The 13,119-nt window shown below is 44.6% G+C and overlaps 1 protein-coding gene across 8 annotated transcripts in view; it reads right to left on the reverse strand.

Annotated features, from left to right (window-relative positions):
* The window catches only part of SLC8A3 (solute carrier family 8 member A3), a 167,898-nt gene that overhangs the window by 93,230 nt on the left and 61,549 nt on the right, over positions 1-13,119 (reverse strand). For 6 of the 8 annotated variants that reach the window (XM_081047480.1, XM_081047477.1, XM_081047478.1 and 3 more), the window contains one exon: positions 10,362-12,207. The exons of 1 other annotated variant lie outside the window; for it this stretch is intronic. In XM_081047480.1, coding sequence (XP_080903606.1) covers positions 10,362-12,145 — 1,784 coding nt within the window. In that variant the 5' untranslated portion in view covers positions 12,146-12,207. Of the gene's footprint in view, positions 1-10,361; positions 12,208-13,119 lie in introns of those variants that run through there. One more of the 8 variants, XM_081047483.1, reaches the window with a different exon arrangement.

Below are 13,119 nucleotides of genomic sequence, written 5' to 3' on the forward strand. Positions count from 1 at the left end.
GCTTTTCTATAGCAACTCTCACACACATTCCAGACTGGGAACTCCCTGAAGACAGGGACAGTACCTTTTCTCACTGTGCTCAGCCCACAGCATGAGCTCAGAAAATGTCTGCTAACTGTATGATGAGCAACCGACACCTGCCTCCCGGTCTCCGCTGTCCTGTTGCTTCCAGCCTCATTGCTTTAGAGGGGTCTCATAGGCTCTGCAGGGGCTGCCATGAGATCCACGTGCTTTCTCTCATCATCACACCCTCTAACCCTTGATCTTAGATGCCCTCAGATACCACGTACACAGTGTGAAAGGAGGCTCCCTGCATCTGAACACATGATCCTGGGCCAGCCTTGCCCTGTTCCCCAGACAGCCGGCCAAAGTGTCATCTGTCCGTAGTTCCTGACACAAACAAGAATCCTCTGTGCACCGGCTTGGGCAAGGGTGGGTCTGAGCCAGAGGTCAAGGGTGATGAATCCAAATTTCTGAGCAGGGCAGGCGTTAAGGAGTTTTTCTGGCCCTTGCCAAACTCCCTGGGCCTGGGCCCAGTTCCCCCTGAATTAAAAAGAAAGAAGCCAACTCTTGCTGTTAAGGAAGAAATGTGGAATGTTCTCTTAGCTTCTTCGGTGTGAGGAGAAGAAAGCCTGCTGTTTTCAGCTTTATGATCTTATTGTGATGCTGAAATATGTAACACAGTAGGAAGAAGGGGTGATTTAGAATCAAAAGATCTAGGTTTTGCTACATACTCTTAGAAGCTCTGTGTTCTAGGGTAAATTACTTAATATTTCATAGACTGTGTTACCTAATCTCAAGAAAGTAGTAATAGTAACCCTAAAGCTATGACAATATTCTTATACTTTTTTATATTTTCATATAAATATTAGAAGTTTTATTGTGTAAGAAAAATAACAGCAATAGTATTCTTTCCCCAAGATCTGAACAATGGTGAAGCCCAGGTAACCAACACTGTGCCCTATACTCTCACATGTTCTCTAGAATGTTCTGATCTCCCATGCGGTCACTGTCATCAAAACAACTTTAAACAAGTGCCTAGTATTTTCAAAGCACTTTCCATCAGTTAGTTCCTTTGAAAGTTGGCCCTTGGCTATGTTCCTTCTACTTTTCCCCCAATCTCCAAAAGAAAAAGTATATATTCTTCGAACAGTCCACACAGGTTAATCAAAATGTCATTTCTCTCTGCTTCGGCTAGAATTATATTAACTCACTGTTGTAACACTAGGTATCTTTTGCTGTATTTTATGGAGGGGAAAGGAACTCTAATTGATTTTCAGTTAGTAATCTTCTAAAACACAGGTTCTATGAGGAGGGGCAGATAAGTAAAATGGCCTGTGGTAGGGATCAGCTTGGGAGCCACTGGTCAACTTTATGAAACCCATTAGGTCAACAGGGTCTCTGGAAGATTCTGGTCTAATAAGGAAATGATCTGCTTCATGTGTCCAATGGGAATTTATGTCCTTGTGGCTTCATCCAGGGAATACAAGAAGGTTCTGTGTTATGTAGGATGAAGAAGAATGATTTAATGCGTTTTTCCTATTAGGATTAGCCCAGTATTGGAGAGAGAGCGGCAACTTCATGCTAATACACCCTAGTGAAATGGAGACTCTTGTCTCTTTATCCCATGAGGCTCTTTCCATCTCTCATTCCTAAACTAGCATTGACAGATATTTGGTTGTTTTTTGCTCACAACCACAGGTGAGCCCAGATACAGCCTCAACAATCCTTTCCAAGATGGCCCCTTGGACAGCCACTACTAACTGACTGGAGGTGACACAAAAGAAGTCCTATTTTACACCACAGCCCTGTGCTCTGTGACACTGACACATGACAGAGTCACACATTGTGCCACCTGGAGATGAGAATGCTCTGGCTTCCAAGGAGTTCCTGGAAAGGCATCAAGTTACAGCCCCAAAGATAACGACGAGGTGCCTGCTGGCTCCAGCTCAGTCCAACTGACCGGCTGTCCAGCAGGGGAGTGGAGGGGTGGGAAAGGCTGCCATTCTATCCCTGGTAAGCATGAGTGGCAGGGAACCTTTCTGTCTCAGTCTGGAACACGGGCTGCTCTGGAAACCCAAACCCAGAAAGAGGCTTTGAAAGTGACTCAGTACACAAATAGTGCACCTGAAAATGATAGCAGATTAACTTCTGACGCTAATGTCCTGGAGAGGACAGAGCAGAAGGGGGTAAAGGGGAGAAATGACCCTGGTAGCCTTGAGATTTGTGTCACCGAGCATCAGCCCCTCGGAATGTTTTCCGTTTATCTGGGCAACGTACAGCTTAATCTTGGCTGCTGAGTCTGTGGTCAGCTTGATGAATCTGATAGGGCTGGGGGCTCCAGAGGTGGCTGTTTCTCCTATTCTCCAGCCTATTGCCTCAGAACAGACCACCATAAAATCAGTGCTTCTCTCTGAGACACTGCAAACCTCATACACTGTGTCAGTTTTGAGGTGACAGATGACTTCCTTCTAAGTGATACTGCCCACCATGTAGAGACACAACTGCTGAGGTAAGCTTACCATGGAATCCCCATGGCAAGTTCCTTTTTCCACCCCTCCCTCCAGGGGTGGAAGGAGCTTGGCTTAACTAACTGTTGGGGTGGAGAGGAGCTTGGCTTGACACAGGGCAACCAACATGCATCTAGCTAGTGGCTGTTAAAGGGCCAAGATGGGGGGGAAAGGGGTGGAGAGGACCCATCAGATTCTCTCTCTTGAAAATCTGAGCTAGAAAAATAGAAAAATCTTTTCAAATAGGAGCTGAAAGCATATATGGAGAATGGAGCCATGAGATAGGACTACTGGTCAATGAAGTATCATTGCAAGCTGGAAGCAATAAGGGAGATGGCCACAGAGAGATGCGGAGATGCCAAGAGACAGATCCCACGTGGCCCAGGAGGGAGGGTATCAGAAAGAGAAGCTAGTCCCTAGGGCTCCCTCAGCCTCTGCTGGTTTCCTGATACCAGTTCCAGGCTACGCTGGAGCCCTACAATTCAACCTTCTTGCATTAACGTACAGTCAGGCAAACACTCTCTGGCGAAGGAGAAAAGAGTACCACAGTGAGTGGTTTGCTTCCTGGGAGGTATCAGTCTTCTTGTTATTATCGTGAACCAGCTCCTTCTGTCCAAATGACAGGCTTTCTTAAGGAATACATAGCTTGTTCCTGATCACTCAAAGAAATTGTAGATCAAACAGCAGACAGAAGGCAATCCAAGTACAGACGCCAACAGTGTGAAGGAAGGGGATATAGGGAATAGGATAAGAATAAAAGAGGAGACAGGACTAACAGAAACGGGGCGGAAGGCACGGCGTGTGAGCAGGAGTGGAAATCACAGCACCAGTGTCTGCAATACCATTAGCAAATGCAGTAGAGAAAGGAAAGATGCAGCAGAAAAGAGAGTAAGTGTAAGAGAAAAGTATACACACAGCAAATAAGGTATGAACAGGAAAGTAAAGTGAATGCATTGGAAAATCTGCAGCCAGGGCCATGGTTAGCCTTAGTGACGGTGACAGAGCACACCCCACATCACCACAACTCAGGAAGAGAGGGCAGGTGGTAATGGGGTTCGCAAAGAGAACTCGTGGGTTACATGAGGAGAAAACCAAAAGGTAGACAAATGAAGACCAAGAGCTCTGAAAAAGACGGACTACTAGGGAGAAATGTCTGTATCATAAATAACTGGTTCTCCATGAGCCCTAACCACCAAGTGGCAAGTGAGCTGGGCTCAGGCCGGGACAAGTTAACCAGGTTGTGTCTATGCTTGCTGGCCCGTCGCTAGAAAGGGTCAGGACGCTGCCATGGATAGCTGGACTGACTTGTACACACATACCTACTGATGACTCAGTTTTCATAAAAGCATATTTTTCCATAATGAATAAGTTCCGCTTTCAATTTTATCTTGTTCTCTACTTGAGTACTTGGTAGGTGGGAGTGGTGGGAATATAATTCCTATGAATGATAACTATCATACCAGCTGAGAATGTTTCCTATGTGCTTTTCTTCATGGTCATTTGGCAAAACTCTCAAAGCACTGATTCCTGCAAAATGCTTCTGGACTGCACAGAAGTTAAATAGGGGGACTTTGCTCTATTTGCAGAACAAGGAGTTGCCTCTCTCTGACTACTGACTCTGTGCCAGGGCTTCCTACTGCGTTCTCAAAGCACAACTTAGTTTTTCTTTTAAAAAGGAAAACAACACCTTGAAAAAGCTGAAGACCGAGCTCTGAATTCTACCTTCCTGTGCAGTTGACGGGGAACAGCCAAAGGGTAGACAAGCAGTGAGTGCTGACGCACCACCCCATGCATCTGGGAAGCTGATGACAGGTTGGACAACACGGAAGAGTCCTCCCCACTCACCACCTCGCGTGGCCCAAGTGTCCCTTTCTGTCGCCCTTGTGACTAAATGAGGAAACTTTGACCTTAAGAGCCAGAAGTTGAGACAAAAGAAGCAAGGTCGTGGCAGGCTCTCCATCAGTATCCCAACTAGTACCTCTCCAAGGAGTGCACAGGAGAACCTGCTGTGAGGATAAGAGTTTCATTTTCTGACTGGACAGTCATGTGATCATCTCCAGTCACAATATGCCTTTCTCCTAAAACCATCCCGACATTCTCCCTGGTGGAATCTCCATCCCTGTAACACTGAGTTTTCTGGAGGGCAAACCAACATGAGAACCAAGGCTGGACACACTGGATGCTCTGACCAAATCAGGTTGAGGGGGGTGTTACCAGGGGATACTATACCCTTAGGCCTAAAGCAAGTTAACCTGGAAGGCTCTGGACTTTGGGAGATTTTTGCAGACATGAAAGGTTTAAGTAGACTTGGGTGCTTTATGGATCCTAGGGTTGAAATATGTCCTTCTTTGACATACTCTTTGACAATAATTTCAGTAATTTTAGTAATTAAGAAGAAAAGAAAAAAATCATTGGGATATGGGGCCTTTGTGGGCAAAATATCAAAGGCTTCTTGCTAAAAAAGGCCACGTAGTCTTGAGTCACTCCTTTGGACCCAGAAGAGGGAGAACTGTAGTTGAACAACCTATTTGAAATGTTCCACTATACTGTTTCGTTCCCCCATTCAACAATTGGCGTAGATATGGAATCCCTTCTTCAGGAACCCTGAGCCAAGTACATAGCTCCACTGGGAGTTCCATGAAGCCATGGGCCCTGGTGACTGACTGTTTACCTAAAACTGGGGAGAGATTTTGTTACTAGAAGTCAGGCACTGAAGGCAGAAGAAAAGAGAAAGGGAGGGATGCCAGCTAAGGGAGAATTATCACAACCTCCACCCAACTCACACCCTTACTAACCTTGCACCTTGTAACTTTTCTCAATCACAGCAAAGGCATTTTGGAGGCAAACAACCTCCCTTGGTGGCAGGAAAGAGACTATCCTAACACTTTGCTGAGCCAAAGGAAAAAGAAAAGGCCTACAGTGTTTTAGTCAAATTGGAGGATGTGCAAATTGTGCCTTGGAGCACACCAGATTTTTATAGATTCTGATGGAAAGATTACTTGGGGTTGAAACTTTACAGAGAAAGCACTCCTGGAAGAGAATGGCCTGCAACATTTTGGAAAAAAAAATCATTATTTCATGGAACAAGGTCTTAGCTGCAGTTTGCTAGCACTGCCTGAAAGATGTCCCAGCTCCGCTTGTCACCTTTCCTCAGTAAGAGATCATTAAAATAAAGGTTTGGGTGGGTTTTTTTTATTTCTACCTGCTCAATGTTTTTCTTCCTCAACAGTCTCAAGGTGAACCAAGAGATTAAAAATAGTCCATAATACATTATTATTCTTAGTCATTAGTCACATAACACTCTTGCATTTGCACTTCCAGAGCATCTCTACCCAAGAATTTCCATGTTCTTTCCAAAGTTAACATTTTCCTGATGGGTAAAAAGAAAAAGAAAAAATTCAAACAGGGAGGAGGAGACATCAAATCTATAGCCTTTAGAAAGTCCTTTCCAACTCCCACTTTATTTCATATCAACTGTGTGATCCTGGAGAAGTCACTTGCCCTCTCTGAATCTCAGCTTCATAATTTGTAAAAATGGGAGGTCAGATACCTTAAAGCTTTGACATTCTCATTTTGTTGGGAAATCTGTGGCGTAGCTAATATTCCATTCTTCTCCAAAGGAGGCCTGTGCTATTTAAGTATAGTGATCTTGGCATTTACGTATTTGACATCTGTGACTCTGAGTAGTCCTGGCGACACCAAAGGTCCATCAGCTGCAATAATCTGTGATTTTGCAGAGGCGTGTTGCGAGCCTGGGATGCAGGAGCCAGGCACGTGTTTGGTGAGTGAGATTCACGTGCCAGCAGAACCCACATCTCCGTGAGGTTTTGCCATTGCTGGCAGCAGGCTCAAAGGCCACGATTCTCGTGATGTGCTGTAGTCACAAAGGTGGGGATTCTTCTAGATCATGAAGTTGTCAATAGCATCCCTATCAAAGGTCAAGAGCCGATTGCAATGTGGGTTTAAATTAATCATGTCCCCACCCCCACGTCATCTACTTCACCACTACACCATAAATGAAGGCTGCTTTAAAAACTTTAGTGGTGCCATACACACAGCAAGGAGATGTCATTCCTCTTTCATTGAACTTATCTCAACCATAGCACTTCTCCCACGTGTTTTGATTTGTCTGTAATTCTTGTGTCCTTTCCACCCTCTCCACCAGAGAAGATCCTTGAGAGCTGAGTTGCCAGCTTGTCTTATTTATTTATCTCCAGTACCTAGTAAAGTACCTACTATGACATTTAATGTTTACTGAATGACTGAGCACCTTCACGAGCAGGCACTGTGTTAACACTGCATTCTCTTTGCGTTTGTATGTAGCACTTGGTCACACCGCAGCAGGATAGATATTATTATTCCTATTATTCCAACAACATATCTGGGACTCAGACAAGTGACTTGTTCAAAGTTACACAGCTGGTGAGTGAAGAACTCACGTCTGTTCATGTTTTTCCATCCTACCATCTTTGAAGAAGCAAAGCATAAAACCAAATAAGTGAATTCATGGACCCAATATTATTGAGAGAGCAGGGGGTTGGCTTCAACCTGAATAGATTTAGAGGAGTATGGTGAAGACAAAATGGATAATGCTACCAGGCTTGGTAGGTAGCTACACAAAATAAAAGGTAGTTACAAAGAGAGAAGGATTAGAAAGTGGACTTGTTCCCGGCATCACACAACTTCTATATAGGTACCCTGAGGTTTTCAGTTCCAGTTTCCAGATTAGTACTGCAATTAGCAGGGTCTCAGGAAAGAACTGGGTTCTAGCTAAGCTAGAGTTGAATCGGACTGGAGCTTGTAATTTCAGGTGGAACTGGAAAGCAAGCATTCATGACTCAATTAAGTGAGTCATTTGAAAAGCCACTTTCCTTCCTGGGTCTCATGGTTTAGTCAAGAGCTTTAGGGCCTTTCAAATCTAAGTTGGGACCAGCAGCATCAAGAGCTTATGAGAAATGCAGAAACTCAAGCCCTACTCTAGACCTTTTGAAACATAATCTGCATTTTAGCAAGATTCCTGAGTGGTTCATCAGCACATTAAAATCCAAGAAACATGCCTCAAGGATATTCTAAGGTCCTTTCTGGTTTTAATATTTTATGAGTTTAGATTAGGAATCCTCATGGTAACCAAAAAACTAGCATGCTTATTAATAGGGTCACATATAGATCCAAGTGACCTGATCACCTTAACGATATCTTTCAAGAATATTGCTATTTCATCGATATTATTAGGTTGGTGCAAAAGTAACTGCAGTTTAAAAGGTTAAAAATAACTGCAGAAACCACAATTACTTTTGCACCAAACTAATACTATTAATGGCCTCAATTACTAAGTGTATACCATGTACAAGGAACATCATATACAATATCTTGAATCATCATAACCGCTCTGCAAGAGAGACATTATTGTCCCCACTCTGACAATGAGAAAATAATCTCATACATTAATAAAAGTCCCGCAAACTACATGATCAAATCAGTAGTAGAGCCAAAATCCTAACCCAGAATATTTAGAGTCCATGGTTTTTCTGCTACATCATACTGCCTCTAGTTGTAAAATTACAATTTAAAGTATCAAGTGTAGGGAAGGGATGTAAGGAGAGACTAGCAGGTTTTGAACTCATTTTCCTGCAATGAAGACCAAAAGGGTAGTCTGAGTCTACTGAAATCTAAAAAATAAAACAAAGGAATAGATGGGAACATAGATTTGTTCACCCAACCCTAGAATACCTGGCTCAGAATGTCAGTCATGGGGAGGTTAACATACATTTAGAACCAATATCACCCAGAAGTGATCATTCATAAAGCATATTTATAGTGAGGTATTATCCAAGCTGAAAACACAAATATGAAGGTTTAGCATATTCAGAAATCTTAGGTGCACGACTGATTACTAATGGGACAAAGAAACTGGAAGCCAAGTCTCTGATCTCTCAAAAACTACCCTTCAGTGCCCTCGGTAGATAGGTACTGAATAGGAGGCACCGCATGTCTGTTAAATCATGGCCGATGCTGTGGTCTTGATGTCATTTAATGCCTGACAATAAGCTCTTATATAGTGACATTGCATAAACGTGTAGGAAATTTCACAGTTTGTCTTCCCAGAGAGGGCCTGTCCTTCATTTGTATGGATGAAACTCTCCTCAGAGCACATATAAAAGATAGTATTCTCTAGAAGGCACAGGTTTCTACTTACATTAACAAATGACTATTCTTCCCAACAAAATGACTACACAGAGCTCTAATACGTCAATTTGTAATGGCTATTTCACTTTAGGAGATAATATCCCCTGTTCCACCTTTGGCTAGCACAAATATGACCTACACTGTGCACCTATGTCTATGGTTCAGAAAATCCTAGAGCTAAGAGGAACTACAAAAAGATCCAACCCTGCCTCTAAGCAAGTATCGTTATTCTCACTTTACAGATGAGACAGTTTAATTCTAGAGCTGAGACCAAATGACTTGCCCAAAGTCACATTATTAGGAAGAAATTGAGGAAGGACAAGAGCAGAGTCCCCTGAATGACTCACTGAGCTCTGTTGTCATCAGAACCCAACCCCCTTTGAGCTCTGTCCCAAGGCTGGACGTGGGAAGAAGCTCTTCTATAATACCTCTCCCTCGGTTCTATGGACCCCCTTTTCCATGAGCTCCTTCCTTCCCTCTTCTGGAAGTTGTATGGTTTTATTTCCCACTGAAAGTATTTTTAGGATGTTCTCATCCCTCCTTCTGATATCCCCTTTTTGTGCTTCACACCTTCTCCTTACTGCTTGTGGATATGAGCATGAATTCAGAGACAAGTTTCCCCTTTCTCATCCCCGTGCTTCTTGGCCACCCGGGAAAGTCTACCCTCTCATAAGCTGAGAATCCAGAGGAAAGTAATTCTGCTTTCTTCTTCAAAGCTACCCATCTGAGAAAAGGACAGGACACCCATTACAAGACGGTTTAATGGAGGGAAGCCTTAGAGTTATGGAGGCCAAAGAAGTGCAATACTCACAGTGTGACAAGGACTAAATGGGGCAATGACCTGAGAACTATTGCAGGAGAATTCTGGACTATAAAAAGAGATGACCACACAGAAGATGTATTTTCTTCCACAATTCTTAAGAGACTTCTCCTTCACTGCTAAGCCAGACTTTGGAGCTTAGACCTGTGACTGAAGGCAGGTGGCTGCTGCCGTGGGAGCTCTGCTTCTCCAAGATACATCCAGTACCCAAGCCATACTGACTCATCTCACCTAGATGGGCAAGCCTCGTGAAAGAGCCTGTGGGCATTTAAACAGATTGCCAAGTTTCAATCAATTTTCCAATTTCAAAATTGAAGGAAAGGTGCCTGAAATCTGTCATGTTACACAACTGCAATATGGCACTGGGGGGAAAAAAGCCAATGCCAATTGCTTTCTTGAGGATGTCCTGATTGGGCTATCACTGTCTCAGAATGGAAAGGGTTGGCTTCAAAGCTCATATAAGCCCTTAGCATGAGGAGAGGATGAAGGAGACATCCAAGTGGTCTCCTAGCTCTTGCTTAATCCCAAGAATTCTCCAACAGTTGGTATCAAAACTTGTGCCACCCCACACCTCCACCAGCCATCATGTTGAGTTTTGGTGGGCAAAATCTGTGTCCTTAGATCCTGCCACAGGATTCCTTGCCCAGAAACAATGTAAAGTGAGAAAACTGAAGGACAGTTTGGAAGCAGAATTTGCCAGTAGCGTCTGCTGATCCTGCACACCTGTGATGGAACCAAAGTTTGACATTAACACAAATACAAGGAAAAGTTGTAAAGAGGGGTGTAGAAGGATAGAAGGATATGGCAAGGGATGGAGGGGGACCGAATACCGAAAGGTTACTTACACAGTTTCATCATTCTTGAACTCCAACTCCCCATATATGTCTTCAAAATCCTCACCACCACCCTTGGCTGTCCCTTCTACTGTCCTAAAGGGGACGATGACTGTGCCCCGGGCACCTGATGTCCGCAGAACCTTGACCTCCATGACACCAATACTCTCACTGATATGAATAGTGTCACATTCAAAAGTGAAGATGCCTGCATGGTCATCATCCAAGATAGTGACTGTGGCCAGACAAGGGGACACCAGGACAGCCCGAGACAAGGGAAGACAATTGAGTATTGTTGGAGACATCCCCTCCTCTGGCTGCTCCTTCTCTATGCGGACATTGCTCAACCTCACAAAGAAGTGTTCGTCCTCCTCAAAAATGTCATCGTCAATGATGCCCACAGAGAACTCCTTCTGGGTCTCTCCTGGCTTCAAAACCACAGTGCCCTCTGTGAACTCATAGTCAGCCCCTGCATTGGCAGAACCATCCTCTGTTTTGTAGTCCACATACATGGTCTTGGACGTGTCCCCTCCTTTCCTTACCACTGTCAGGAGTACAGCCCCGCAGTTCTCCAGGCACTGGTAAGAGCACGGGTCAAAGAAGACCTTGGAGACAAAGTCCTCGGGCTCATCAGTATGTACCTCACTCATGCTGGAGGCCTTTTTGGCTTGTTCTGCTGCATGTTTCTTCAGGATATTGCCTGCGCCAGTCATCCTACGGGTGGCTTGGATCCGGTAGAAGGCGCGGCTCTTCTGTTGATGGGAAAGAGCATAGTAGTTGGCCATCTCTACGAGCTGATCTAAGTCCTTCTCTGGGTGTTTTTGCTTCAGATCCTTGAGAATCCGGATCATCTCCCTGCGGGACTCATCCACTTCCTTCCCTTCTAGGGGCACCAGATTCCCATCAAGGAAGTGGGAATTCATCATTTTTCCATCCATCTCAATGCCCTTGGGGTGGTCACCCTCTGTCTCTATGATAATTCCTCGGTGTTTATCTGTGCGGTACCTTTTGTTCATGTATTTGTAGAAGAGCAGTCGCCTATCTGCTACCCAGGCCAGAAGGACACATAATGGAAAAAAGAAGAGAGTGAGGAGGCCTTCCCAAACCTGGACCACACCAGGAGAGAAGACTGCCAGGATCATATAGAGCCAGATGTAGGCAAAGATGCTCCAAGCGGCAGTGACAAAGAAGACTCGCAGGTGCTTGATCTTACGCGTCTCTCCATCGGGGATCACGTAGACGCAGATGCCAACGATGATGAACATGTTGAAGGCCGCACTGCCGACGATGGTAGAAGGTCCTAGATCCCCAGCAATGAACCCATGACCACACACCTCAATTAAAGAGAGGAGGATCTCAGGAGCAGAGGAACCCAGGGCCATAAGGGTCAGGTTAGAGACAGTTTCGTTCCATACCCGAATCGTTGTTGTACTTGTCTCTCCATTGGGCTTTTTGATAGTCACCTCTCTCTCTTGAGAAGTGATGACTTCAATAGATGCCATGAAGCGGTCGGCAATGATGGATACCCCAAGGAACATGTATATCAGAGCCACAAAGTAAACAATGACCCTGGCAATCTTGTCCCCCAGGGAAGGGTTCTCCGGGTACCAGATTGGTAAGATGACACCCTCCTTGCAGTCTGATGACCCTGAACAGGACTCATTGTTCTGCCCTGTGCTGGGCACATCCCCTGAGCCACCAGCCTCTGCCCGAAGACCATTCAGGAAGAGCACAAAGGTAATCAGCCCAAAATGGAGGAAGGCAGAGGTGAGAGGCTGCAACCTTAACCACGCCATACACGAGACTTAGCCGCTGGCTTCCACTGCAGCACCAATGGTCCTCCTGACAGGCCAGAGACCTAAAAAAGATCAGAGAGGCAGGAAAAGGCATGAGGAAAAGGGAGGTGTAGATGGCAGATTTCCACCAATACAAACTGAGATTTCACCTCGAGTGACATATTGCACTACCATATGGGGCAGTCTCTCACTTGGAAAAATACATGTTAGTGGGAGGCACACATAGCTGGTCTGTCCTCAGGACCATCTGCTGGAGACTCAATTGAAGAATGGCTTAAAATAGCTGGGGATATTGGTAATGGAAACAAGTGATGCCCATCTAGTCCTGTCTCCCAAACCTACTGTTATCTGTGAGAGTTCTCAAAAATCGGCTTAAAATAGGTCAAGAATGATCTGAATTTTCAACCACTTACACTATTTCTCGGGTTTTCAGCCTTCTTTACCTCACTATCATCATACTCAAGAATCTTGTATAACATGGGTTTACAAGAGCACACACTGAATTAAACTGTTATCATGCGATAACCCCCAAAACAGAACACGTTGTCTGTGTGCAATTGAGCCCACTTGGGACAAACTCCTTCCCCCAATGCCGAACTTGTGCAGGTAAGCTATCGTTCTGAGATTGCTTAGGAAATGAAGAGAGTTAATTCTGTAGTGAATACTACCTACAGTGGAGCTACAATGAAGCGCTGGAAGCTATGTCCAAGGCATCCCTTAGCCCTCCAGCAAAACATGCTTATGAAACCGTTTCGGTATCCAGTTACAGGAAAACGAAGATCAGTCAGCCACTCAAATTCCAGACCCAAACATTGAGAGGGCCAAGTGGTAGAAATCACTATTAATAAGACGTGCAAGTGGCTCTCAAATAAGTTTTTATTTTTAACTGTAGACAAGATTTGGGGGTGAAATGCAGCCTCATCTCCTAGCCTCAAAGTACTAGCAGGTGAGCATAAATTCAGAAGCATAGAAAG

This window comes from Rhinolophus hipposideros (assembly GCF_964194185.1).
Source record: "Rhinolophus hipposideros genome assembly, chromosome: 5".
In the NCBI taxonomy this organism is placed as follows: domain Eukaryota; kingdom Metazoa; phylum Chordata; class Mammalia; order Chiroptera; family Rhinolophidae; genus Rhinolophus; species Rhinolophus hipposideros.